Source organism: Amblyomma americanum, chromosome 9 (assembly GCF_052857255.1).
Source record: "Amblyomma americanum isolate KBUSLIRL-KWMA chromosome 9, ASM5285725v1, whole genome shotgun sequence".
In the NCBI taxonomy this organism is placed as follows: domain Eukaryota; kingdom Metazoa; phylum Arthropoda; class Arachnida; order Ixodida; family Ixodidae; genus Amblyomma; species Amblyomma americanum.
Genome location: NC_135505.1, coordinates 24,869,322 through 24,895,693, shown reverse-complemented (window position 1 = coordinate 24,895,693; position 26,372 = coordinate 24,869,322). Strand labels below are relative to the sequence as shown.

The 26,372-nt window shown below is 47.2% G+C and overlaps 1 protein-coding gene across 1 annotated transcript in view; it reads right to left on the bottom strand.

The window, feature by feature from the left end:
• Nucleotides 1-17,218, bottom strand: part of LOC144103247 (uncharacterized) — a 34,100-nt gene extending 16,882 nt beyond the window's left edge. The window contains exons 1-2 of the mRNA XM_077636021.1: nt 17,122-17,218; nt 12,860-13,005 (exon numbers count right to left, since the gene is read on the bottom strand). Coding sequence (XP_077492147.1) covers nt 12,860-13,003 — 144 coding nt within the window. The 5' untranslated portion in view covers nt 13,004-13,005; nt 17,122-17,218. The remainder of the gene's footprint in view (nt 1-12,859; nt 13,006-17,121) is intronic.
• Between the last annotated feature and the right edge of the window lie 9,154 nt (nt 17,219-26,372).

Sequence of the window (26,372 nt, the reverse complement as noted above, 5' to 3'; positions counted from 1 at the left end):
TGCGAGCCAGAGTTCTATCGGCCATTGCTCACCTTGCTATTTTTGCGATGTGGCAGACGAAATCACGCGTAACAGCTTGTAATCCTCGATCTATCGGCCATTGCTTATTTTGTAATTTTTGTTTGAGAACGACGACATCGCCTGTCATGCCCATGCATGCACGCCACCCTACGTGGCTTCTTCGACGCACCACGACCATGACCTGATCAGTGACCCTGCCACTCGAAACACATGCGCCAAGCGGGGCACCCATCTATCGAGTCGACACCGCTGTTGCCATCACCTGCACAGTTCGCATCACTTCAACGCAGATATGCACACGTGGCCCGGATAAGTCACCAATCCGTTTGAAGCAAGACCTAGAAGAGCATCCTATAGAGGTTGGGCTCCTTTACAAACAAAGTTACGAACACATGTATTCACGCAGGACGGCGGATTCCACAACGACAGGCCAAGTCACGACGACGGTGCTAAGGGGGAGTTATATCTGTTCATTCTCCTCTCGTCTGCGTCTGACACTCATGCCGCCATCTCACCCCGTGATCGCCAGCGCCGCAGCGCGCAAGGCGACCACGGTGTGTCGTGCCCTTGAGAGCAAAAGAATATGAGTGTGCTCACACAAGCGGCGTTAATTGCTACAGAAACAATTATCACCGGCTAGAGACTAAGTAGCAGACTCTGATCGGAAAAATACACTATATATATCATCAACATATTCCGCCTGGCTACGGCCACTGCAAGGCAAAGGCCTCTTTCATGTCTCTCCAGTTAGCCCTGTCCTCTGCCAGCTGCGGCCATTGTATGCCCGCCAACTTCTTAATCTCATCCGCCCGCCTCCTGACGCCCCCTTCTACACTTCTCTTCTCTTGGAATCGAGTCCGCTACCCTTAAGGACCAGCGGTTATCTTACCTTCGCATTACATGCCCTGCCCAAGCCTGTTTCTTCCTCTTGATTTTGACTTGGATGTCATTAACACGCGTTTTCTCCCTCACCCACTCTGCCCGCTTCCGGTCTCTTAACATTACACCTATCAGTTTTCTTTCCATGGCTCGCTGCGTTGTTCTTTTCGTTAGCCTCCACGTTTCTGACTCATAGGTGATTACCCGTAAGCTACAGCTGTTGTGTACTTTTCTTTTGAAGAATATCGGTTAAAAGCCATTCATGATCTGAGGGAACCTGCCATATGCGCTCCACACCATTCTTATTCTTCTAGTTATTTCCCTTTGATGATACGGATCAGGCGTCACGACCCGGCCCTAAGTAGACGTATTCCCTTACCTTTCCAGCACCTCGCTACCAATTGTGAGCTGCTGTACCCTTGAGAGACTCTTGAATGCTACTTTGATTTACTCCATGTTAATCTTTAGACCTGCCCTCCTGCTCTACCTAACTCATTGATTATGCTTTCCAGTTAATCTCTGTGAACGAGTTAGCAAGTCATGGGAGAATGTTCGCGCGGGCCAGGGGCTGGGCGACCCCAATGCACCGATACCGTTTGGAGGGAGCTCAGGAGATAATTTCCAGCAAGGCTGCATTCTAACGAGTGCCGCGCGGAAGCGTTCGCACGCTTCGAGTAATCCGAGCCAAGGACTCTAGATCAGTTAGTTAGTTATATTGATTTTAATGGCGCAAAAGCAACTCAGGCTATGATGCGCCAAACACACGATTAGAGCTTTTGTTAAAGGTTACGCTTTTTATATCTAAAGTTTGTATAAAACATTGGCTTCTCTGAGAAATTTAAAAATGCTGCAAAATCAACCAGTGCTTGATCTCCTAAAAGTAACATGGGGTGTAGTGGGATGTATTCATTGTACAATGTTGTGAAATCTTTTTTCCTCAGTTGTTCCAGTTCTTTGCATACAATTAAAATGTGGTTTACCGTGAGTTCATCGCCACACATTTCGCACAGAGTTTTGCCTTTTTTTGTCAGTAAGAAGTTGTGAGTAAGGTGTGTGTGTCCAATGCGTAGTCGACACAAAATAACTTCTATGAAACGCTCCTGATGTGTACATGATCTCCATTCTCCCAAAAAAGGCTTTATAGAATGTAGTTTGTTGTTTGTTTGTTCGTCCCATGCAATCTGCCACTTATTCCTGAGTTTACTTTGCAGTAATTTAGAAAAATCCCTCTGTGGTATGTTAACTTGTTTTATATGGCCAATTCTAGCTTGTGCTGCGCAAGCATCTGCTCTCTCATTACCTAAAATTCCAACATGGCTAGGGACCCAGCAGAATATGATGTTATGTTTTTGCTTTGTAATTTTAACTATGTTATGTATGATTTTTCCTATTATGGGTTCAGCAGCGTTTGTAGAATGCAGCGCTTTTAGCATACTCAGTGAATCGGTGTAAATGATGCTATTTTTCATGTTTTGTTTTACTATTTGTTCTACAGCTATAAAGATGGCATAACATTCCGCAGTAAATACCGATGCATACTGTGGCAATCGTATCATTTTTTCTTTTGTTCCTTGAATTACTGCACTTCCGACATGACTTTCTGTTTTTGAGCCATCAGTGTAAAATTCGGTGTAAGTGTCATATTTTTCTTGTAATGCAAAGAACTCTTGCAGTATGTGCTCGTGTGGTATTTTCTCTTTGTTTACGTGTGTCAATGTGAAGTCACACACTGAAGGAAGGCTGTACCATGGTGGTAGATATTCATGTCTTTGTGCAATATTAGGTAGGGCGTCCAGCACTGCTAAGGCTTCACATTTATCTTCAAAGCGCATTATTAGTGGCCTGATAAAATGTGGTTTATTATTGAATAATCTCCTAGATGGGCACTTGGTAACAATGGGATAGCAGAGATGTTTAGGGAGAGAACGGGTTTTTAGGATGTACGTGCATGTTAGTGTGACTCTTCTATCCTCTAGTGTGGGCTCATTAGCTTCAACGTAAAGACTCTTTACCGGGGATGTTCTATAAGCTCCAGTTGATAGGCGCAAACCAAGATTATGAACAGGGTCCAGTCGTTTCAAGTAGGATGTTCTTGCCGAACCATATACACACACCCGTAGTCCAGCTTGGAGCGCACCAAAGAGCGATATATTTGCAATAGGCATGCTCTATCGGGCCCCCACCGTTTTCGCGAGAGTACCTTTAATACATTGAGGGCTTGGGATGCTTTCTTTTTCAGGTTGTTAATGTGTGACAGAAATGTAAGTTTCTTGTCAAAAGTGACGCCTAAAAATTTATTTTCCTGTTTGACTGGCAGTGTGGTTTGATTCAAGCACAGATTGGGATCGACCTGTAGGCCTCGTCGTAATGAGAATAAAACAGCTATTGTTTTCTCAGGGGAGAACTTGAATCCATTTTTCTCTGCCCAAGCAGCCAGTTTATTTAGTGTGATTTGTATTTGTCTCTCGCAGGACAGTATGTTGGATGAAGTGTATTCTATCTGTATGTCATCTACATAAACTGAATACATTACGGACTTAGGTATTACTTTGGCCAAAGAATTCATTTTTACTATAAAGAGTGTCGTACTTAAAATGCATCCCTGGGGTACGCCATTCTCTTGGGTGAATGTCGTTGATAGAGTTGCTCCCAGACAGACTCTGAATGTGCGGTTAGTCAGGAAGTCGTTCAAGCAGTTCAGCATCCTGCCGCGGATCCCTAGATCTGCTAGGTCATGGAGGATGCCGAACTTCCACGCGGTATCATATGCCTTCTCCAAATCGAAGAAGACACCGATACAGTGCTGTTTGTGGATGAACGCCTCTCGGATGGTGTTTTCTAGGCGGACAAGGTGATCAGTGGTCGAGCATGCTTTCTTAAATCCACATTGATGTAAATCTAAGAGTCGACGAGATTCAAGTGTGAAGGTCAGTCTAATGTTTACTATGCTTTCGAAAGATTTAGCGATGCAGCTGGTGAGGGCTATCGGTCTGTAATTGTTAGGACTTGTTGGTTGTTTTCCGGGTTTCAGAAAAGGTACTATTATTGCTTTCTTCCACTCCTCAGGTATTCTGCCAGTCATCCATATTTTGTTAAAGAAGTTCAACAATGCCTGCACGGCAGCCTCAGAGAGATGGGCAAGCATAGCGTAATGCACATTATCTGGGCCTGTTGCTGTCTTTTTACCAGAAGATAATGCCTTAATCAATTCCTGGAGTGTGATGGGTTGATTGTAGTCCTCGTTCATACCTGCTGCAAATGGAAGTTTTTGTTTTTCTGCTATTGCTTTGTGCTTCTGGAACGTGTTTGTGTAATTGGACGAACTGGAAACTTCTGCAAAATGCTCACCTAGTATGTTGGCCTGTTCTTCTAATGATGTTTGTGTCCCGGGTGTAGTCAATAGAGGAAGTGTGAAAGGGGTATGGTCACTACTGAATCTTCGAACTTTTTCCCACATTTTTTTGAGGTTATTGAGCTGTTTATAGAGGACACATATTTCTGCCACGAGGATTTCTCGGCGTTTCTCCGAACGAATCGCGCTCTGGCCTTGGCCCTCTTAAAGGCTATCAAGTTCTCCGCTGTGGGATACCGACGCAGAGAGCCCCAAGCTTTATTTTGTTGTTTTTTTGCCAATGTGCATTCTTGTGTCCACCATACTTTATGTTTTTTGTGTACGAGTCCTGTTGTTTGTGGTATGGCTAGTGTAGCGGCCGATATTATGCATGTAGTAAATTTTCCATTAATTTCGTCTATGCTGAGATCTTCACAAAATTCTTTTTCTAGTGTGGCACTTGCTGTAAAAAGTGACCAGTCGGCGAGGTGAAGTTTCCAGCGCCGTGGTCTTGTGGGGATGACTGCAGTAGACGATGAGAGACTGATGATAATAGGAAGGTGATCACTTCCCAGAGGGTCATTTAAAACATCCCATTTAAAATCGGTAAAAAGCGATGGTGATGCGAAAGCTAAATCGAGAAAGCTCATTTTTGCCGAGCTTGGGCAACAATAAGTTGCTTTTCCTGTATTTAAAAGACAGATGTTATTTGAGAGGATAAAATCTTCTATTGTTTGTCCCCTAGAGTCGCAGCGCTCGCTTCTCCAAAAAGGGGAGTGAGCGTTAAAATCCCCAACTACCAGATATGGCTCTGGAAGTTCATCTATCAATTCTTCTAGATCATGGACTGTTAGTGTAAAATGTGGAGGAATGTATACGGAACAGATTGTTAGTGTTTTATAACTGACGATGCTGACTGCAACCGCCTCAAGTTTTGTATTGAGCTTGATTTCTCGAGCAGGGACGCCGCTTTGGACGACAATTGCGACGCCTCCTGAAAGTCGATTTGCCTGCTCGCGATCGCGTCTAAATGTTTGATAATGTTTCAGGATATGTACATGTTGTGGACCACGATTGGTCTCCTGAAGACATAAAACTATGGGTAACATTGACCCTAAAATATGTGTTATGTCACTATAATTCCGCATAAGTCCTCTGCAATTCCATTGAATTAAAAAAGCCATGCTTGTGTTTTTGAGTGAAAATAAAAGGAGATTTACTTATGAGGTGGGCCCGTTATGAGGGGCCTGTCTTTTTTCCGCTCAAGAGAGCTGTTCCGCCTCTGTAGTGGAGGCGGAGTGGGTGCTGTATCCATCACCTCAACCGAGGTGCTGGAGAACCGCGGAGGGCCCGCGGTTGTGTTAGTTTCAGGCCTCTCCCGACGGGGGGAGGTCCTGCGGGATGCCGACCCATGGACCGGCGCTCCCTGCTTTGAGGGTGGCAGAGCAGCCTTCGCTGTCCCTGCCTGGGGCGTGGATGGCCCTGCCACTGGCTCTGTGAAAGCAGCCTCGGCAGGTGCCGTAGAGCTGTGTGGTGCTACGCCCCCGCGCACCACATCAGCGAAGTTGGGTTTTGCTGTGAAAGAGAAGGTGTTCATAAGCGCAAAACGCTTCCTTGCTTCTTTGAATGAAATGTTTTCTTTTGTCTTTATGGTAATTATTTCCTTTTCTTTTTTCCAGGACGGACATGCCCTGGAGTACGCTGCATGGTCTCCTTCGCAGTTTGCGCAGCGCAGTGCTGCGTCACATTCTTCAGAATGCTGGTCTTTCGAAGCGCATTTCGCGCAGGTTTTGCGGCCGCGGCAACTTTGTGAGCCGTGGCCAAACTTTTGACAGTTGAAACATCGGCGGGGATTGGGTATATAATGTCTGACGTTGACTTTCAAGTATCCAACTTCGATCGTTTCGGGCAAGGTACTGGTATTAAATGTGAGGACCATGAGTTTGGTATCTATTTCTTTGTTATCCCTGCGGATCTTGATTCGGTGAACATCGATTACATTCTGGTCGGTAAGCCCTTCAAGCATTTCAGCTTCTGTGATATGGATAAAGTCTGATTCCGAGATTACACCTCGGACTGTGTTTAGAGATCGGTGGGGGGTTACAGAGACAGAGATGTCCCCTATAGACGCAATGTTGGAGAGTTTTGAACACTGGATGCTGTCGCGCAGCTCAAGAAGTAAGTCACCGCTGGACATTTTTGAGACCTTGTAGCCAGGGCCCAAGGTATCGGTTAAGCATTTTGACACAAGGAATGGGGATATTATTCTTGCCTGTATTCTGTCACTTTCACTGTGGATTACGTGGAACTTTGAAAATGTTTGTCTCTTTTTTGAGAAAAAATCAGCTGCTTCGTTCCGCCCTCTCTTGAGAGAGCGATCGGGTTTTGAAAGGGGGGGAGCCATAAAAAATGAAGTTTTTCAGTCATGGTGCCAGCCACCCACCATGGAGTCCAACAAGGGGACGGGACAGGAACTTGAAAGCAAGTCCTGCCCACGCCAGCTGTACACCTTAACTATAACCAAATATGACTCAACTCAGGGTAGTTGGTCACACAAGGTTAACCCTCGCCGCCAGGAAAACAGGAAAAACCAAGAAGTGAGTAGGATATAGAAGAGTTGTGAGACAGAGATAGGAAAGTGAAAGATGGAGATGAGGATAGGAAAAGGCGACTGCCGATTCCCCCCGGTCGGGTCAGGCCGGAGGTGCCGTCTGCAGGAAGCTGGGGCCAAAGTGGTGTGTTGCCTCCTCCAAGGGGCCTTAAGGGTCCAAACGCTCGGCATCGGCTCAACCACCAGGATCCCCTTTTCCCCGGACACGGCGATGCCACGCACGGCGAGGCGCGGGTGCTCGGGTCCGTGGTGATGCACAGTTCACCATCATCCCCTTGCGGGGATGTCCCTGCGGATGCTCGGGAACCCGCGGTGTCGCCACTCACCGTCGCGACGCCTGCAAGCTGCAGGCGCCCCCCTGCGGGGGGACTCTAGATCAGCTTTATCCAGTGCCAGCATGATGTTTGCACCGTAAGCGGCTCTATCTGCTCAGGTACAGGCGGCCTACAGTGCTAGCCAGCGCAGCTAAGCAAAGAAGCACGGGGCATAGCGGGGGTGTTGCACGGGGAAGCTCGACTACAGGGGACGTAGCCTGATGAGTCCCCACATCCCCTCACTTGTAATCTTCCGGGCAGCTGTGAGAACAAGCTAAAGAGGCTCTGGAGGTATTCTTCGTGAACTTGAGACAGATCTTGCGGTGGAAGCCACGTCTATGATGTGCCCATGCACTCAGGCCCACTGCGACTGCCTTGACGGCCAGCGACGGATTCACGCCGACGTCCAAGACACCCAAAAGCTTGCGTGAAAGTCACCATAGGCCTCACTGGCATCACCGCGAACTGCGTGTCAGCAGGCCCTATGTTGTGAGGTCTGGTTGAAAGAGCAGGGCGCGACGGTTGCACATTGACGCCAAGATAGGGGCAGCCGGAGGTGACTGCTTGCGTTTCTGACCATTGCCGCCTCGAATGGATGCGCCTGACAGGCAGTTCCTTCAGAGCAGGCAGCAGAAAGATGAAGTACATAGATCAGGAGACCTGGTTGACTCCACTGAATCGGCATTAGTGGGGAAAAAGCTTCCCATGCTCTTTTATATAGGCAACGAATGAGGCGGAAGGCTGCCAAATCCGCTAGTAAAGTGCCGGGCGGCTGTGCAAACGTCAAGGTCGCTTAAAAAGTCTTTCCACGTGTCAAGCGAGACTCCTGGTGGTCCACAAGGGTAGAAACTTGGGCGAGTCGGTAACGGTGATCCATGGAAAGTGAGAGTAGCGCAAAACGGGACAAAGGGACAGAGAAAGACAGACACAACACAGCGCCTGTGTTGTGTCTGTCTTTCTCTGTCCCTTTGTCCCGTTTTGCGCTACTCTCACTTTCCATGGATCCTGGTGGTCCTCCTGGTGGTGTGTTAATTAATGTAGACCGGGAAGCTCCATAAAGTCTTAGACCTGACAGCCACGTTGCCAAGGACGGACGAAAATCCCTGAAGGGGCATATACATCCAGCCACGAGGAGTCTTCAGCTGTCCGGTATCGTCCTACTCCACTCGCTGCACTGATTAGCTTCCGAACGGTCGGCGCCCACCGTAACGGATGGTGTTGGAGCGTCTGGTGCCCAACTACAATACCAGCTAGTTCATTACAGGATCCGTGACCCGCGGCCCACCAGCTCTCAGAGCCATGCCTCCAAGGGTTGTGGACAAAAACTAATATGCGCAGAAAAACTCAGACCACCCAGAAGGCTTCCATTTTCACTCTATTTGGGCTGGACCACTCCGGCGGTGCTGGTTCTTACGCTTCCTCGATTTGGACCACGCTTCTGTCGTGCGGAATGATCCCGCCACAAAATGCTTTAAAATGCACTGCGCTCGTCGAAGAGTCTGAACACGCTACAGCCAAATTCGCCTCGCACTCAAAAAAGTGTGCCGCCGAGCCTTGTGACCAATGTTCACGCTAGGCCTACCACTTGCGATGCCCAGACAAAGAAATGATTGCTTCTTAGACCGAAGAGACTCGTACATTGTTCTAAGAGCGGGCCCACGTTGGGCACCAGATGTGGAGCTCTAAAATTGCTGGGAGGAATATATCGTGTAGTGACGAATATGACGCTGCGGCAGCTTTGTAGGCACGGCAATGAAGAAAAAGATGAGAGTGCATGTCTTGGGTCGGGGCACAGCGCACTGGGTGCCCATCTTTCATCCCCTGTCATCGACCCCTGTATAAAAAAACTCTGGTACAATATGTATATCCTCTGCTTGTGTTGGCCTGACAGTCAGCTCCCCCTCTACCCTCCCCCTTATAATCGCTAGCGCCGCAGCGCACTACCGGCCACGGCGGGCGCTGCTCTTGAAAACAAACGAATACAACAATGCGCTGACACAGGCGGCCTTTAATGCTACAGCATCAACAGCGGCTACCGACAAAGATGTTCCTCGGAAGGCTACAGTATAGATTTAAGAATATCCGTCTCACCAGTGTAATTACGTGCGAATGTTCACACCGGCCAGGGCTGGGTGACGCCGATACAGGACGGGGGGAGCTCACGAGATTCGTTTCCGCTGGGCTGCATTCCGTCTACAATATCTGATGCCGCGCGTGGAAGTCCGCACGCGTCGAGATAACCGAGCCAAAGGCTCCAGATAAGCTTTCTCCTATGCCAGCGTGGTGCTTGCACCGTAAGCTGCATCCGCTACGCAGGCACAGCAATCCTCCATTGCTAGCTGGCGTAGCTCAGCAAACAAGGACTGTGGTACTGCCGGAGTGCTGTGCACGGAAGCTCGACTGCAGGGGACAGGCGCCTGGCGAGTTGCCACGAAGTAACGTGCCCGATGAAACCAAGACGACCTCGACTCGAACGAGCAAAGCAAAAAAAAAAACTTCACTTGGACTCTGCTGCCAACAGACGGTGAACACAGGACAAGACTCCTATGCCCTGAGTGAACCGTTCGCTGCTAAGTTCATGAAAGTCCAGGTTGGTTGCGCCAACCAGCAGAAACTCTGAACATATGAGCACGCTATCAAGCCGGAGATGCAGCGCATTTCTTGCTGCAGTGAAGAAATAAATATAAGAATAAATATGACGAATTTTCGCAAGAATACATATAGTCTTCTAATCTTGGTAAATCACATCCCTGAGAAAAACGAGTACCGTTAAAATTAACTGCACAAGCTTTAAAATTAACACTCTTGTCTGGGCGTGTTGGTTCATTTCTAACAAAGAATGTACTTGCGCAAAGAACACAGGACACAACAAAGGCCTTCACTCTGCCACCTCGGCGTTTTCCATAGACGTCGAGGATATATATTACTCTGTTCCACATGAAAACCTTCTAGAAACGGTTCGGGAGAATATTTCCAGCACAGATGAGATAAGTTTTCAAAATTCCACTGGAATCAGTACGGACAACTTCATCACCTTGCTGGAATTCTACCTGCAATCGACAGCCATATCCTTCGAAGATAAATTTTATGAGCAGAAAGATGACATTTGCATAGGCTCTGCAGTCGCACCGGTGCTCTGTGACATATACCTATCTGCCATGGACAACCGTGTCCAGAAAAACCTGACAGGGACGGCCGTACTCAAAATTATGATGTATGTGGACGATTACCTGGTCATACTGAACGCTCCGTCAGAAGGAAGTTTTGAAGGTTTGGTGCCAGAGATTGTTAAGCTGTTCACCACTGAGTCTTGAGGCTTGAAGTTCACCTGGGAATTCCCTCAAGGCAACTGTATCCAGTTTTTAGATCTGCAGATCAACTTTGGTCAACCTGACTGCGATCTGTGTTACAAGTACAACCCACGTACGAGAAAACGTCTGCTTCCTTATGAAAGCGCCCATTCTAAATTGATAAAACGTGGGATTGTAGGAACACTTCTTCAAGCAGCGCTCAACAAAAGCTGCCCGCACTTTATGGAAGGCAGTTTTGGAAACCAAACTGCCCGTCTCGAGAAAGCAGGGTACCCACTGACGTCATCAGCAGTGTCACAGTCAGTCTTCTACAGAAGGTAAAAGAAGGCAACAAGAAGTCTTCGAGCGCCCCAATCCCTAGACACAGCATGAAGGTGATACCATATATCCATAGAATTTCCCACAACTTGAAGAAGATAGGCCATATATGTGACGCAAAGGTTCTTTTTTCCGCCCCCAGTAAGCTTTCTAGTATTTGTACTGTCCTGTCTAAGAAGCGAGAGTCATGTGAAACGAAGCACGATTATCATTACGTCTAATGCGCCACCAATGTCGTGTATCGAATTCTGTTAACCTGTGGTTGCGTATATATCGGACAAACGGGAAAGTGCGTCAACGAGAGACTGCGGGAGCATGAAAGGACAATAAAAAACAATGAAAGACGCCGCCTACCAGAGCATACTGTGGATCATGGATGCAAGCCCATCTTTACCAATACCACGATTCTGGCTCATGCTAAGACTAAACTTCGGAGAGAAATAATTGAGGCTTTTCATATTGCTAACACCAGTGACGAATGCGTTAGTACTGCTTAAGTTGTTCTGCTCGACAAAGAGATAACATTCTTAGATGGACAAGTGTAAATTCGATGTCCTCTAGTTTGCTTTACGTCGGTGAAACTCGGTGCTGTTATCTCTGTGGCTTAATGTTTTTGGCGTTTCACACTCGCTTTATTGACACTGCTTTTGCAACGAGGATAGTTTACCTGTTGACAGATATCACTTTCATGTTTGACTGCTTTTGTTATGGCATTTTTGACACTGCTTTGCTAAGTTATGTCATATTGCCCGCATTCATTTTTCACCTCAAGAATCTTCAGTTTCTTTTTTTTTGGTTTTATGTTTTGCTTGTTATGTTTGGAGTATCATATCAGTTGGACAGAATGATATCTGGTTGTACCCTTGGTGGCGGCATGCTGGTATGAACTGCGCACGTGGCTTATCTTTCTGTTGGTTTTGCAATCTTTCTGTTGGCCAAAACCGGTATATATTCAAGTTGCCTGCTCTTAATAAACTAGTTGGAAGTTGCGCTCTGTTCTTGTCGTATGTGTTACTTTGCTGTGTCCTGTGTTCTTTGGGCAAGTACATTCTTTGTTGAGAGGCTTTAAAATTCGGCAAGCTTAAAGAGGTCGAAAGCGTCAAACTTGCAGGTAACGCATGGGAAGTCCTTTTGACGTAGCATTTCAAATGGTGAAATAGCCGATTAAAGTAAGGGTGCCTTTAAAGTGTCTTCGCCGCGCACAGCGGCAAGTAAGGGGCGCATGATGACGTTACGAGCGGTAGCGGTACATTTAAGGATAAATGCTTACTTCGAGAAAAGAAGACTTAAGCCATCAAAGAATAAGCCTGCCGAACGTTGTATGGTAGCATCTCATGACGAAGGGAAGGGTGTGGTTGATGGCAGCCGTAATTTGAAACCTTACCGTAAAAGACGCCCGCGTGCTGTGCGACGTCAGTGCCCGTTAAAGATCCCCAGGTGGTCGAAATTATTACGGAGTCCTCGACTAAGGCACCTCTGTTTTCCTTTCTTCTTTCACTCCTTCCTTTATTCCTTCCCTTAAGGCGCAGTTCTGGTTTCCGCCGAGATATGTGAGAGAGTTACTGGGTCACTTCCGTTCCTCAAAATCAATTTTTACTGTCCGTGACACCACACCAAGCTTCTCCGCACCCCTGTATTGCTGTGAGGAGAAGCATGAAATTTAATTTCTGATTATTTCACCATTCCAAACGCTATTGAGAAAAAAAAAACACATGACAGAGTTTACCTACATCATTTAACGATTTAAATCCTTGACTATCACTGAATTCTCAAAACGTGGTGCAGTTTCCCTTTAGAATTATGGCGTTCGTTATGTCCTTCGGTAAAAGAGCGAACACCAGAGGTGTTTTGACAGTGAATGTCTGGGAAGTAGCACATAATACTTAACCTTTTTAAAGGACTTTCTGGACTGCAACAATATTTACCATAACTTTTTGGTGTCCCACAATAACGTCAGCCAGTTTCTGGCTTTAATTTCACTTACTGCGGCTTTTGGACAGGCTGTCTCTCGTAACCCTGAGGGGCCTAGTCGCACGTATGCTGACCTTTCATTTTAAGCTACGAGATGATTCACCTCAGTACTGGCGGGCGGGCACTCCTCTCCGGCTGTCGCGGTTGGTCCACGTGGTCGCCGCTCTCTGCTTCTTCGGCTTGGAGATATCTTGGAGGCGCGGTGCGTGGGTGATGCCCGGGACCCGTCAGCAGACTGCTCGCTCATGTCTGTCGAAGAGATTGAACGGAGTAGCTCTTGTGTCTGCCTTCATGTCGATGTCGGTCTTTATTGTCCCATCGTCGCGCGATTGATTTCTAGTATGTTGAACCAACCTGCCCGTGCCAGTATCCTGGTGTAAGAGCATGAATGAGGCGATACAGATGTGTACCACGCATTGCAAGCAACCAATTAGTCCAGCTGTCTACATTAAATGTTAAGGGGCGCCCAAGTTTGCGTGATGCAAGCAGACACACTCTACATATCATTCAATAGGAAAAGCACACCACCGAAAGTTGGGTGTATCTAGTCTACTACTGACTAATGATATGCACTTGTGTTTCATTGCGTCCGAGGCACTCCATTGCTAGTGTGCAGGAAACACAAAACAGCGCGATGAATGTCTTTATTTATTGATACTGCAACCTTTTGCTGTCGGAATTTTAGCGGCGTGGAAAAAACAAAACTGTTTAACAGAGCGCGCAAGCGTAAAGAATAAAATAACAGTACAAGTTGAAGTTCTGCTGGCAGCATCAGAAATACAATCATTTTAACAGCAAGCTAGAAACAATAAAAATAAAAATATACAACAAATATTAAAGCAGCAAAAGCGGCAACACAAACTAGAAAATACGTTGTTCGTTCGAATGTTATTAGAGACGGCTGCAACACTTCATTGTTTTTGACGTTATTCAAATCGGGAAGAGTTCGTGAAAGAAATTAGTATTCAAAGCAGTTCTTACGGGCACCAAAATGAGTTAGCTGATATAGATGTCGGGGCCTTACCGGCAACGTCAAAGCGCAATTTTTACAAATGCACCCATCAGTCATTAATTAACCTGATGGAGGGTGTGTATCGCTGACTAGACAAGTGTTTCTGGGAAGCTTCCGCTTGCCCTGCTTTCCTAAATTTGCATAGGGAGAGGAGAGTGGGGCAACACGTGACACTGGCCAACACGCCACATTTTGTTTTTCAACCCCTGCCCCCCCCCCCCCCCCCCTGCTAGCTTTTAAATATATCAACGTGTTCACTTGTGATTTTGGTGGCATAACCCGCCATATCTTCACTGAAACTATTTGTAAGGCTGAAAAGATTGGCCTCTTCTAACCAGAGAAAAACGTTTCGAAGTGAGCCTTGGTGAAAGAGAAAGTGGTGGAAAAAGACGCAAAATTTCGCAGCCACATTTTTTAAACCATGCAGCTCAAACAGCCCACACGGCCATGAGAAACGTATGTGCTGTCCCAATTAGATTAGGGTGCTAGATAGTGGAAAGTTTAAGAATGTTTGATACTAGTGAGTCGCACCGACCAAAAATTAAGACGGCAATATTTTAGCAGCAAGCTGCACATGGGGCAAAACGGAAAATTTTGGAGTTCGTTAGGCCTAAACAAAATCTAATCGTTTTATCATTTGTTGCAAAGCTTTGCTTTGTCGCTAGCTAGGATGGCCTGAATCTATAAAACGAAAACGTTCATTGTCAAGTGGGGCGAAGAAGGCATGGAGAAATTCACTGGAGAGCATCAGACAAGCCCAATGCCACCGAATACCCCAGAACAGTAAAGAAAGTTAGGGTACATGAAATAAGGAAATAATTGCTCATTGACATCCACCCAAATGCAGCCATACGGCGACAGAGGAAAGCTACACGGCTTCCACAGAAACTCCATCGTTAAAAAAAATTTGCCGTTGTCCATGCTCCTAAACCGAGACCACTGCAACAACAAAGCTGTCGCTATACCAACTGACATAACGGGGGCGGCTAGCGTTTGGTAGGGTGGTAGCGAATTGACCATTAACTCGAAGCGGGAACATGATTTAGGGAAATGTTTTAGGGAATCCCACGTAGTGGAGTAGGAAAGGTATACAGCTTGCACAAAGACTTCATTTTTTATAACTCGAGGTGGGAGCACTATTGGTTCAAAGTTTTAGAGCAATCCCTCAAGGTGAAACAGATTTGTAATAAGGGAGTAATTACCATTGGCATCCAAGCAATCTCCGCCAAATGGCTACAAAGGAATGCTGTACAGCTTTATTTTGTACTCCTATAGCTGCACTGTGCTTGATGTCAATGAGAAATTACTTCCTTATTACAAATATAATCCAGCTTGGGGGATTCTTCTAAAACATTGGGCCATTAAAGTATACGAAGGGAAGAAAATTTATGCATTTTCTTTACACGCTAGGCAGCTAACTCTATCCGTCGAGCAAGAACGGCTACTTGCATAACACAATGACGATGAAACGAAGCCTTTTCGGTGCGACCAACCATCACGTCCAAAAGTTCGTGTCCAGGTACTGCGAATTGAACCAAATCGCATGCCCAATGGTCGCGAAAGAGTAACTGTTGATGCAGTGGGTACAAGCTGCCTCCTCGAATTGTGCTCGGTTTACCGGGGGTGAAATACTTTTGAATGGGTCATTGACCCCACACTCAGTAGATGAAGATGTGCTGTGGTAAAGCGCTCTTTGGTCATAACTCTCTTTGCGCCATTAAATTCATCACGAACTGTGACGCACAAAGGAAAAAATTGTGAAGAACGCGTGAAATCGAATACTCGCATAGCCAGGTTCCCGTAAAGCCTGGGTCTACAACTTTCTAGTCTGTAGCGGGTCATAGAACAAAGCAGTGTAGAACTCTGCCCGTATCCAACGTTTGTCGTACGGTTAGGCCGGGATAAATATTGTGTTGGGGCTCTTAGGGCCACCTTGATGTCGATTCACTTCGAGACTGCGCAATATCTCGATCTTGGAAGGGCGTCTTAATTTACCTAGGGGGGGACCGTGAATTTCGCACAGAGGGGTGTGACAATATGTATCACATAAAAAATTTAAATATGGTTATATTTTACTCTGTTCTACTTCAGCTTGGCGTTTTATATCTGCTGAACGGGATGCCACGACGGTAAGAAATAAATCTGCAGTTCTTGCCTGACGATGCATACGAATATTAAAAAATAAGGCGATCATCTGCGAGCTTTATGTTGCACTCGACTAGAGCCTCGGTTTGAAAAGTAACTAAAAAACGGGGCGAAATATTGGAGGGACGCTTCAATCACCTAAAGAGTGGAATGCGATAATCTTAGAATGCAGATTTGTCGCAGTTTCGGTTGCAACCTTCCTGTCTGTTTGCGTCAGTTTCTTTGCAATTGTCTGTTCATCAACCGCCACATTCAGGCTGCTAGCTGCAGTAGCAAGTATCCGCCATGCTGCGAAGGTGTCGACATCTGCGTACATTTCTTTTTTCTCGTTTTTGACGTCGATTCTCTATCTAGGTTGCTGTTTAGACACTAGGTTGCTCACGACTCGGTGAGCAGGCTGTGATGATGGCAGGAGATCAAGTAACCTTCTAGATACACTCATTAATTTTACCTGCTACGTTCATCAGGTAGCTCGCAATCATGTGATAAGATTTCCAGCTGGCACGGTGGGCAGGCTATAATGACGCGATAAATTCATTTGACCTCTCTACCAATCAGTGAATTTCGTCTCGGAAATCGGCGATGTTTCAGTCTGACGCCGATTCCAATGCTATGGCATTAATGAAGGTGGAGACGAAACACAAAGTGCTGACCTGCTTGTATTGCTGAAAAACACGTCACGAATATCCCCGATGCTCCAGTGGAGGTGAGTGATGAAATACTTATTATTTTGCCTCTCAGTGGACAAACTTAATCACCTGGCTCAATTTTCGCACATATCCGTAGCTTTCATCACACCGCGTAGCAAAAGAAGACCTTAAGGACGAATGAAGAAACGCGACACCTCTCTCCCCTTGACCCCTTTTGCGAACTGTATATTGCACTCGAATAGAACTTCGGTTTGAAAAGCACCTTTGCGCTACCAGAAGCAGTAGAAGTACATCAACCATTCCGGTCCAAATCTCCCAGAAGTTTTCACTGCATGTTCTGAGCAGGTAATCGTAAACAGAGGCGCACAGCTCACAATACTGATCGAAACGGACAATGCCAGGATCAATTTAAACCAGAATACAACTGTTTGCGACTCAGATGTCGCGAATGTAACGCAAAAGCTGCGAATATCCCGTATTTCAAACGCTGCCCTGGATACTGCCGTGACCGCTGGATGCTGCCGTCACCGTAAAAGTTCAAATAATTGATAAACTCACCGGTTAGCCAAGCAATGACGTCGTGGGATAAATCTACGCGGTGGAGACTGCTCTTCTTCTGCTTCCTTTTCGGGAAATTTGCGGATTGCAGCTTTTCTTCTTTCCAAAAGCCGGGAGCGCTGCACTTGTTTTTCTGCCGCTAGTAGTCACTACGAACAAGTAGAATTCGAAGTTACTTAATGAAACAAAGAGTACTCTAAGTTCATAATTACTTAACTGCTCAAGTAATGTTCATTGCTTTCAAACTTTTGAGGGGTTCAGAAAAACACTAAGTTTAGGAACTTACGACCATCAAAAAGCAAAAAAAAAAAGCTGATGGACTTCCTTTGCCCGCCTACAGTAAATAATTTATAGGGTTTGCTCTGAGCAAGGCGCCGTCTCGGCGCACATCGCGACACATGGTGGGGCTGATCAGCAATGAAATTATTTCGACCGGCCCTTTCTCTCAAATTGGACGCAAGCAGCCCTTACAAAAGTCGTCTGCATACAGTGTAGACTTCTTATAGACTTTATTGCCTTCCTATACTTATGTCTATTCTTAGTCCATATACTGTCTATAGAGAAAAGTCTACTAAAAGTGTATGGCCATAAATTTATAGATTGTCTACAGATGGTCAATAGGATTTGTGTTGCCTGTAGACAGTTCTCTAGTTTTTGTCTAAAGAGAGTCTATAGACTTTATGGACAGAAGTCTCTGGACTGTTTAAAGGAATTTGTTAAAGGGAGCACCCTCGTGACGCTCCAAGTGGTATCGCGGTCGTCGAGCTTCCACTGCACGGTGCCTTTAAGATGGTTTAGTTTTCGTGTTTAGAGCACTTTGGTGCGATTTAGACCGTATTTAAGGCATTAAATCGACTTCTTGTGCAATAATCTCAAAAACCACGGAGTGAGTCGGCCCGCCGCTGCGACGGTGCCAACACGAACTTTCACCAGCTGTCATTAGGTGAGTGTGTCGAAGTCGTTAAAACCATTAATGAGAAGGAAGCAAGGCTATTTATGAAGAATGAAGCATTAATGCAGGCCATTAGTGTGCGGCAAGTAGACGCTGAGTGCCCGCGAAAAGAGCATTACTAAGTGGCAGGTGCGGAGAGCGCTAACACATGTAGAGGCCGTGTAAATAGAAAGAAATGCGTCACCCGAACGCTTACTGCACATAAGCCGCCTACTATCTGGCCAAACACTTGTTGAGCATTTTAACAATTTTTTAACTACATATTAACGAAAGATACAACTGCCTTTTGAAAAATACGGCGCATGAAGACAGGACAGTGCAGAGACAACATTGTCCTGTCTTCATGCGCTATGTTTGAAGAAGGAAACCAGCGCAAAAGACGAATTAAAAGACTAGCGCATATAACAAAGACACAGACAAAGAAGTAGACAGGACGAGCGCTAAACATCAACTGAGTTGTTATGCGCACACTGGGTTAACAATACATAGACAATCTAATCAAGGTGTGGCAGACTGTGCTTTAGGTACATTTTTTCTTTTTTGTTCAAGGTAAGTGAACTAGTGCTTACACAGTTATCACCTTCTCTGTCAATGTGATAGGCCTCACAAATCTCACGACCTAACTTTGTGCCTCCCCTACCAAGCACACACGTGGCACCAAACGCCGGCACGCACCCGCACCGCTTACAATGCTTGGCCAAATGACCGCCCCCCGCCAATGAATCTACCAGCGTGCTGTGCTCTCGTAGCCGCTCGTTCAGGCACCGTCCAGACTGCCCCACGTAGCAACTACCGCAGGAGAGGGGTATGCGGTAAACGATGCCAGTAGTGCAAGGCACAAACTTGCATACGTGTTTTGTGGTGCAGACCGGTTTCCTTTCTTCGTTGACCGCTTTGCACATGCGCACCAGCTTTTCGGGGGCAGTGAACATCACGTCCACACCGCACCTCTCTCCAACTTTCTTCAGCCGGTGCGATATCTGGTGCACGTACGGTATAGCGGTACGCCTCAGCCTCCTGCAGCTAGTTTCCGCTGCCACGCCAGGGCGGCCACCTGCCCTGATTTCTTTCAGGAGGCACTGCGCTACAGCCGTCACGGTATCCATAGGAAAACCGGCGTTCTGCAACCGGTGCACTCGCGTCTGCAAACTGATCTCAATTTTATGCTGGCAAGACTTCTCGAGAGAACCACGCAGGCAATTTTTTGCAACGCCCCGTTTTACCAATTTCGAATGAGCCGAATTGTACACTAAAATTTCCTTTTTTGTGCGTGGCTGGTACGACCAGCAGATGTGCCCCGCGCCAAAGAACAAACAAATCTCGAGGAATTGGAGACACCCGTTGATCGGAACTTCATGCGTGAATCTCAGCTTGGCAGAACATTCACCGAAAATATCTAAAACACTTTTTACAACCTGTGGTTTGTCACTCTCATTCTCAACATTCACAAACACAATAAAATCATCCACATATCTAAAACACTTCACTACACCTTTTTCCCTTTTCATGCACGCTGCAACGCGTTTGTCAAATTGACCTAAAAATATTTCGCTAAGTATTGGAGCTATGCATGAGCCTATGCAAATACCGTCTTTCTGCACGAACAACTTGTCGTTAAAACAAATAAAGGTGGATGAGAGGTAACACTTAACTAACGCTACAAAGTCATTTACAGAAACCCCGCTGCTATTTTGGAACTTCACAGCCCCCCAGCTTTCAATTCGCTCTTTTACTGCGTCTAATAACTCTATTTGGGGAATGGAATAAAAGAGCTCCTCAATATCTACTGAAAAGGCGAAATTAGCTCCTGAAGCACCACCTTGCTCACCCAAACAATCAATCACATCCTTTGAGTTGCTCACACGAAAAGGGTCTTCTACATCTAGTTGGCTAAGGTGCTTTTGAAGGTATTTTGATACCAGGCCTTGCCAGGCTTCATTCTCGGATACAATTTCTCTGAGAGGCATGCCTTCTTTGTGGGTTTTGGTGGAAAAGAATACGTTCAGACCCAGCATCTTCGCTGTTTTTACTGTGCCTGAACGGTGCCTGAACGAGCGGCTACGAGAGCACAGCACGCTGGTAGATTCATTGGCGGGGGGCGGTCATTTGGCCATGCATTGTAAGCGGTGCGGGTGCGTGCCAGCGTTTGGTGCCACGTGTGTGCTTGGTAGGGGAGGCACAAAGTTAGGTCGTGAGATTTGTGAGGCCTATCACATTGACAGAGAAGGTGATAACTGTGTAAGCACTAGTTCACTTACCTTGACCAAAAAAGAAAAATGTACCTAAAGAACAGTTTGCCACACCTTGATTAGATTGTCTATGTATTGTTAACCCAGTGTGCGCATGCACCACCGAATTGCTTATATGTTCCTTTATGTTCAGTAAACAACTCAGTTGATGTTTAGCGCTCGCCCTGTCTACTTCTTTGTGTCTTTGTTATATGCGCTAGTCTTTTAATTCATGATGAAACACCAACTAGCCCAGCTTTCCGCCTTGATTTCAAAAGACGAAGACACAGGAACAAAGAACACAGGACAACGCTGGACTATCGACTGTATTTATTTTCCTGAATTTCCTGCCTGAATTTCCCTCATCTAGTACCCCCTTCTAAAGTCTTTTCCCTGCGCCCACCAATAACCAATTAGACAGAGGTGTAAACAATCTTTATGAATTTAAATAATAGCAACACATCAGTCTTTCACAATATCCACATAAAACCAGTGAAGCACGTACTTGGTGATCGCTTAATTTGGCGATCGTGCGAGGTTGGATTGGGGAGATAAATACGTTCGCTCCCATTTAACCGCGGCTGACACACAAAGTTCAAAACCGCCAGACACCACCCCTTGATAGCGTACGCTACCGAGCGCATGCCAACCACGGCGGGCTTTACTCTGAGAGAACAAAGGAACGACACATTGGCTGACACAAACAGGCATTTATTCATACGGCAACAATAACGCCAGCTAGCAACAAGGTACGCTAATGAATCGAGGTCGTCCGACTCACCAGCAATGTTCCGAGCGAATGTTTGCCCGCGCTAGAGCAAGGAATATACTGCCAGGCCGGACGCGACGAGATACGGGCGCGGGTCTCCCCGCCGCTTCCTCGCCCCGCTGGCGAAGAGCGGAGCCGCGAGCTACGTCCGTTCGTGCCGACGATCCCCGCCGAAAGCCTTCTGCCCTCTCCCGCGTGCGAGCAGGCTCTCGCGCTGCGACGCTGGCGCCCCCTCTCGTTAGTTAAGGTAACTAACAAGGGAATGTGCTCCTCCTCGAGGCGAGGCTGCTGTTGCACGGCGCATCGCGGGAAAGTCTACACAAGGGACTGCAGGGCAGATCCCCACAATCAAAACGTGAGTTTTCCAGGAAGAATTAAAGAATGCAAGGATGACTGTTATGCTTAATTACGATGATAAAGATGTCATGTCAAATATGTGTAATTCCGGTTTTTGTAGCGAGAGCTACTTTACGGTAGCATTTTGAGCCTTCAGCGTGGCGGCGCGTAACCCTGTGGCGCCGCCTCCTCCCTGTGGCTGCGCGCTATTCTGAGGCTGCGCCGCCACGCTGTCACGTGGTGCAGCCAGCAGCGCGGCGTCGTGGCTGATCACGTGGTTCGTCACATGGTTGGTCACGTGACCGAGTTCCACTCAGCCAGCTGTAGCTATCGCGTCACTCCAGGTTTAACTAGAGCTAAACCACCACCAATTTTTTCTTCGCGTATCGAAGTTTTTTAATGCAACACAAATCTTCTCTGGTGCTCAATTTGGTTTTCGAAAGGGCAGCTTAGAACGCAGAAGGGAGCATGAGACGAGAAGGCGACACAGCGGCCGCAGTGCTCGTTGTGTCGCCTTCCCGTCTCGTGTTCCCGGTTGCGTTGTGCTCTACTACATGACGACGAAGCACCTTTGTTAAGACTTAAGGGATGTATGCTGTGAAACATCGTAAGAGGTATTATTACTCTAGGACTCTTCATTAATTTCAGTAAAGCTTTCGATTCCCTTAGCCATCAAATTTGATTTCACAAACTTCATCAGAATGAAGCTCGTGGAACATCTCTAAACCTCATGAAGTCATACTGAAATAATCGGTTACAACCGGTCTACACAGGAAGCCATCAGTCCTATTTTCTACCAATAGAAAATGGTGTACCTGAGGGACTGGGCCCTACATACGCCTACATGAAGACATTGTCCATTCTGATGATACTTCAAAAAATTATTATATGCGCGGACGATAGCGGTATACTTTTATCTGTCTCTGATGTAAACAATTTACATAGAAGTGAAAAGTAATACTTACCAGATTGCAAAACAGGCCCTATTCTAATTGCCTCCGAATAAATGCGATATAGACTAAGGTAATAATTTCCCATCCAAGAAACAAGCCAGCTCAAATACCACACTTTCTTAAATACACAGGTCAGAAAGCTCAAATATTAGACAAGCAAAAATCTTTAGCGTTACCTTCTCAGCCCTCATAATTTGGAATTGCCAATTAAATTTATGTATGTATGTATGTAAGTATGTATGTATGTATGTATGTATGTATGTATGTATGTATGTATGTATGTATGTATGTATGTATGTATGTATGTATGTATTTATGTATGTATGTATGTATGTATGTATGTATGTATGTATGTATGTATGTATGTATGTATGTATGTATGTATGTATGTATGTATGTATGTATGTATGTATGTATGTATGTATGTATGTATGTATGTATGCAGCTTTCTTCAATAGCAGGAGTGCTACTACGATTCCTGTGGCTTCTCCCTACGGGGGTGAAATTCAAATCGATGCTCTCTTCGGTTCTTTTTTCAATTCCTGTAGCTTTGTTTGGGCGACCACCAAAGAAAAACATAACAAAAATATATATCCTGTGGAAAAAATTGTACCCGGTGCGCTGGCACAGCGGTTAAAGTGTTCGTCTACTGAGTCGGAGTAACCCGGTTCGAACCCGACCGCCGTGGCCGCGTTGCTAAGGAGGCAAAACGCAAAAAGGCGCCCGAGTCCTGTGCAATATCCGTGCTCGATAAATATCCCCAGGTCGTTGAAATTATTATCCGGAGACCTCCACTATGGCACCTCTTTTTTGCTTTTTTCTTTCACTTCCTCCTGTATCTTTCCTTTACGGTGCAGTTCGGATGTCCACCGAGATATGTGTTCGATTACTGCGTCAGTTCCTTTCCACAAAAACCTATTTTAATTTTTTCTAAGAAAATGTTCGCTATATTGCTAATCTTCCTTACCTCTCTATGACGCGGACTGTTTTCCGGAATTACAATATAATCCAAGAGAGAGAGAGAGAAGACTTTATTTACACCGACATGGAACTCGGGGCAGGAACTCAGCCAGAGGGAGGGTCTCCCCCTTGCCGGCCCTCCTGCGCCGTGACCGCAGAGAAGGTCTTGGAGTAAGCCTCCTCGCCATGCGTAGGACGATCTGCTGTACATCCGCAATTGGGCTGCGGATGTAGGACTCCCAGGAAACTTGATCAAGGGGATCAGTCTGTTTTGCTCCCGGTGATTCCGGGCATTGGCAAATTAGATGATTTTGAGCCTGAGGTATATATTGCCACACTACTAACTCTTTTAACGGCGCCGTACCGTGAGCCATCTCGGGGCTAGATGCTTTGCCGTCTTCATCTCCCGAGCTGCCTGCTGCCTTGCGCGTCCCAACAACGTCTTGCGCGTATAAGTAACGCAAGTAAACCAGCTTTGCGTATGTCAACCGTTTCTCGGTGACATATTTGGTGGAGCAGCTGGGTAACAGCCCATATACGCTGACCTCGAGGACATCCTTGACGTCAGTTCTCAACGCGTGGGTTCAACACCAGTCCAGAAGACGAGCCGCCGCCTGCAAGGCCTACAACCCGAGTTCGGCCAACTCATAACATTGACAAGGACCATGACGGCCCCGACATTCGTCCTCCACCCATATCGGTCGCCCCCATCGTTCCACGGTGAGAGCTTTGAGGACGTCGAAGACTGGTTGGCCAGCTTTGACCGTGTGGCGGGTTTCAACGAGTGGGACGGCATGCGCATATAACGGAATGGCTACTTTGCACTACAGGAATCGGCCAAGACGTGGTATGGGAACCACGAAGCTTCCTTCAATAACTAGGAGGTTTTTCGCCGAGGGCTCTTAGCCACTTTCAACACCAGTGAAAGAAATGAGAAGGCTGAACTCGCCTTGCAATCAAGGTCGCAGCAGCCGATCGAGAGCGTCGCCATGTTCATTGAGGACATGACGCAACTTTTCATTCGCGCCGACCCTGGTATGCCTGAGGCCAAGAAGGTACGCCACTTTATGCGCGGCGTAAAAGAGAAATTGTTTGCCGGACTGGCACGTGACCTGCCAAGAACAGTGGCCGACTTTGCCAAGGACCAAGGAGGAAGCAAGCATGGAGCGTTCTCTGCAGGAACGGAGCGCGCACTACGGTCGTCAGGCTAGTGTAGTAGCCACTCACCACTGTACGCTTACGTCGCTACCCACTGAAGAACTTCGAAAGCTAGTGAGAAGCCTGGTGCGAAGAACTCGAGAAACTTCGCTTCGAAGCTCCACAGGCCTGCGTCGCAGCCATTCCGGACGTGGTCCGAGATGAAGTCCGGCGAGTTGTTCAGCCAGCGTAAGCTCCGCAGCCGGCGCCCCACGTGATGACATACAGTGAAGCACTACAAAGCCGTCCTGGGCCAGTGATGCAGGCTCTTTCCCCCGTCACTCCTGTGCCTTCAGTGCGGTATCCAATTGCAGCTATACCCGCCGAACCGCAGGAGTCCCGGTCCACCATCAGAAAAGCGCACGTTTGGCGTACTACCAACAATAGGCCACTCTGCTACCACTGCGGGGAACCCAGCCACATCCTCCTTCACTGCCCGTACCGCAGAACAGCCTTGCGATGGTTTTCCCCTGACCACGCTACGGAGGACGGCCGCGGGATATCGAGCAATATCTGTCTGATAACGTACAGCCATAGACCTCGCGGCGACGCCAGTCCCGGTCGCCATCCCAAAGGCGGTTATCTTCGCCAAGCCGCCCGTCGTCTTCTGGCCAGTTCAGAGGCACGTCCAGACATCGGGAAAACTGAAGATGGCGTCCTCCGGGGGTAGGGCCGCCGCTATTGGACCAAGTCAAGAGCCTCCACCCGACGACCCACAGCTACGATCCGGCCGACGACTACTTGACCTCACGACCTCAGCGACGACACGCTGTGACCGACGGGTTTCTGCCGAAATCGACGATTCCCTGCTACGATCCGTCCGACGACCTCACCCGTCGACCTCAACGACAACGACCTGCTGTGACCGACCGGTGTCTGCCGAAATCCCAGTAACCGCTGATAATCGCGATGTGACCACACTTGTGGATACCGGCGCTGATTTTTCTGTAATGAGTAGTCTGGTAGCAACGGCCCTCAGAAATGTTCTGACTCCTTGGTCTGGACCGCAGATCCGCACCGCCGGCGGCCATGTGGTTATGCCAATTGGCGTCTGCACTTTACGAATCCAGATCCGTGGTGCTACTTTCCCTGGTTGCTTTGCTGTGCTACCGGAGTGCTCCAAAGACCTGTTCCTCGGTTTGGATTTCCTTCGGTAGTACGGTGCCGTCATCAACATTCAGGAGCTGGTCGTGTCATTTTCCACTCAGCCCCCTGTTGACGGCGATGCCGAGCCACGCAGTGCTAAGTTACGCATCTATGACGACCATGTATTGGTCCCGTCAAGAGCCAGCATGTTTGTTACCGTATATTGCGATAACAGCACCGAATTCGTGGCATCACTGAAATCAACATGTCGCTGCTCCTTGGTCCGCAAGTCTATATTGCTCGAAGAATTGTTGAACTGAACAATGGCGAAACCGAGCTCTTGGTAACCAATTTTAGCTGTGAACCTCAGTATTTGCCAGGCAAAACAGCAATTGCGTATTTCGAAGAACTAAGCGAATTCGCGGGACAGCACGCTTTGTCCGGAGCCTCGGCATCAGTGGAGGCACCGACCACTCCCATAAAAAATGACTTGAACCCGAACATCCCATCTAATCAGAAACGCTGCCTGAAAGCGTTATCCAGTCTTTCTGTGACTGCTTTGCTTCGACCTCCAAGGTTAGGCAGACACCGCTCACAAAGGAACGAATTATAGTTGACGCCAACCGGAGGCCTTTATGTCAGCCGCCTTACCGGATCTCTTCAAAGGAGCGTGATGCCATTCGCCGCCAAGTTCAAGAAATTCTCCAGGACGACGTGATGCAGCCGTCTACGAGCCCGTGGGGCGTCGCCTGTTGTTCTAGTAGCAAAGA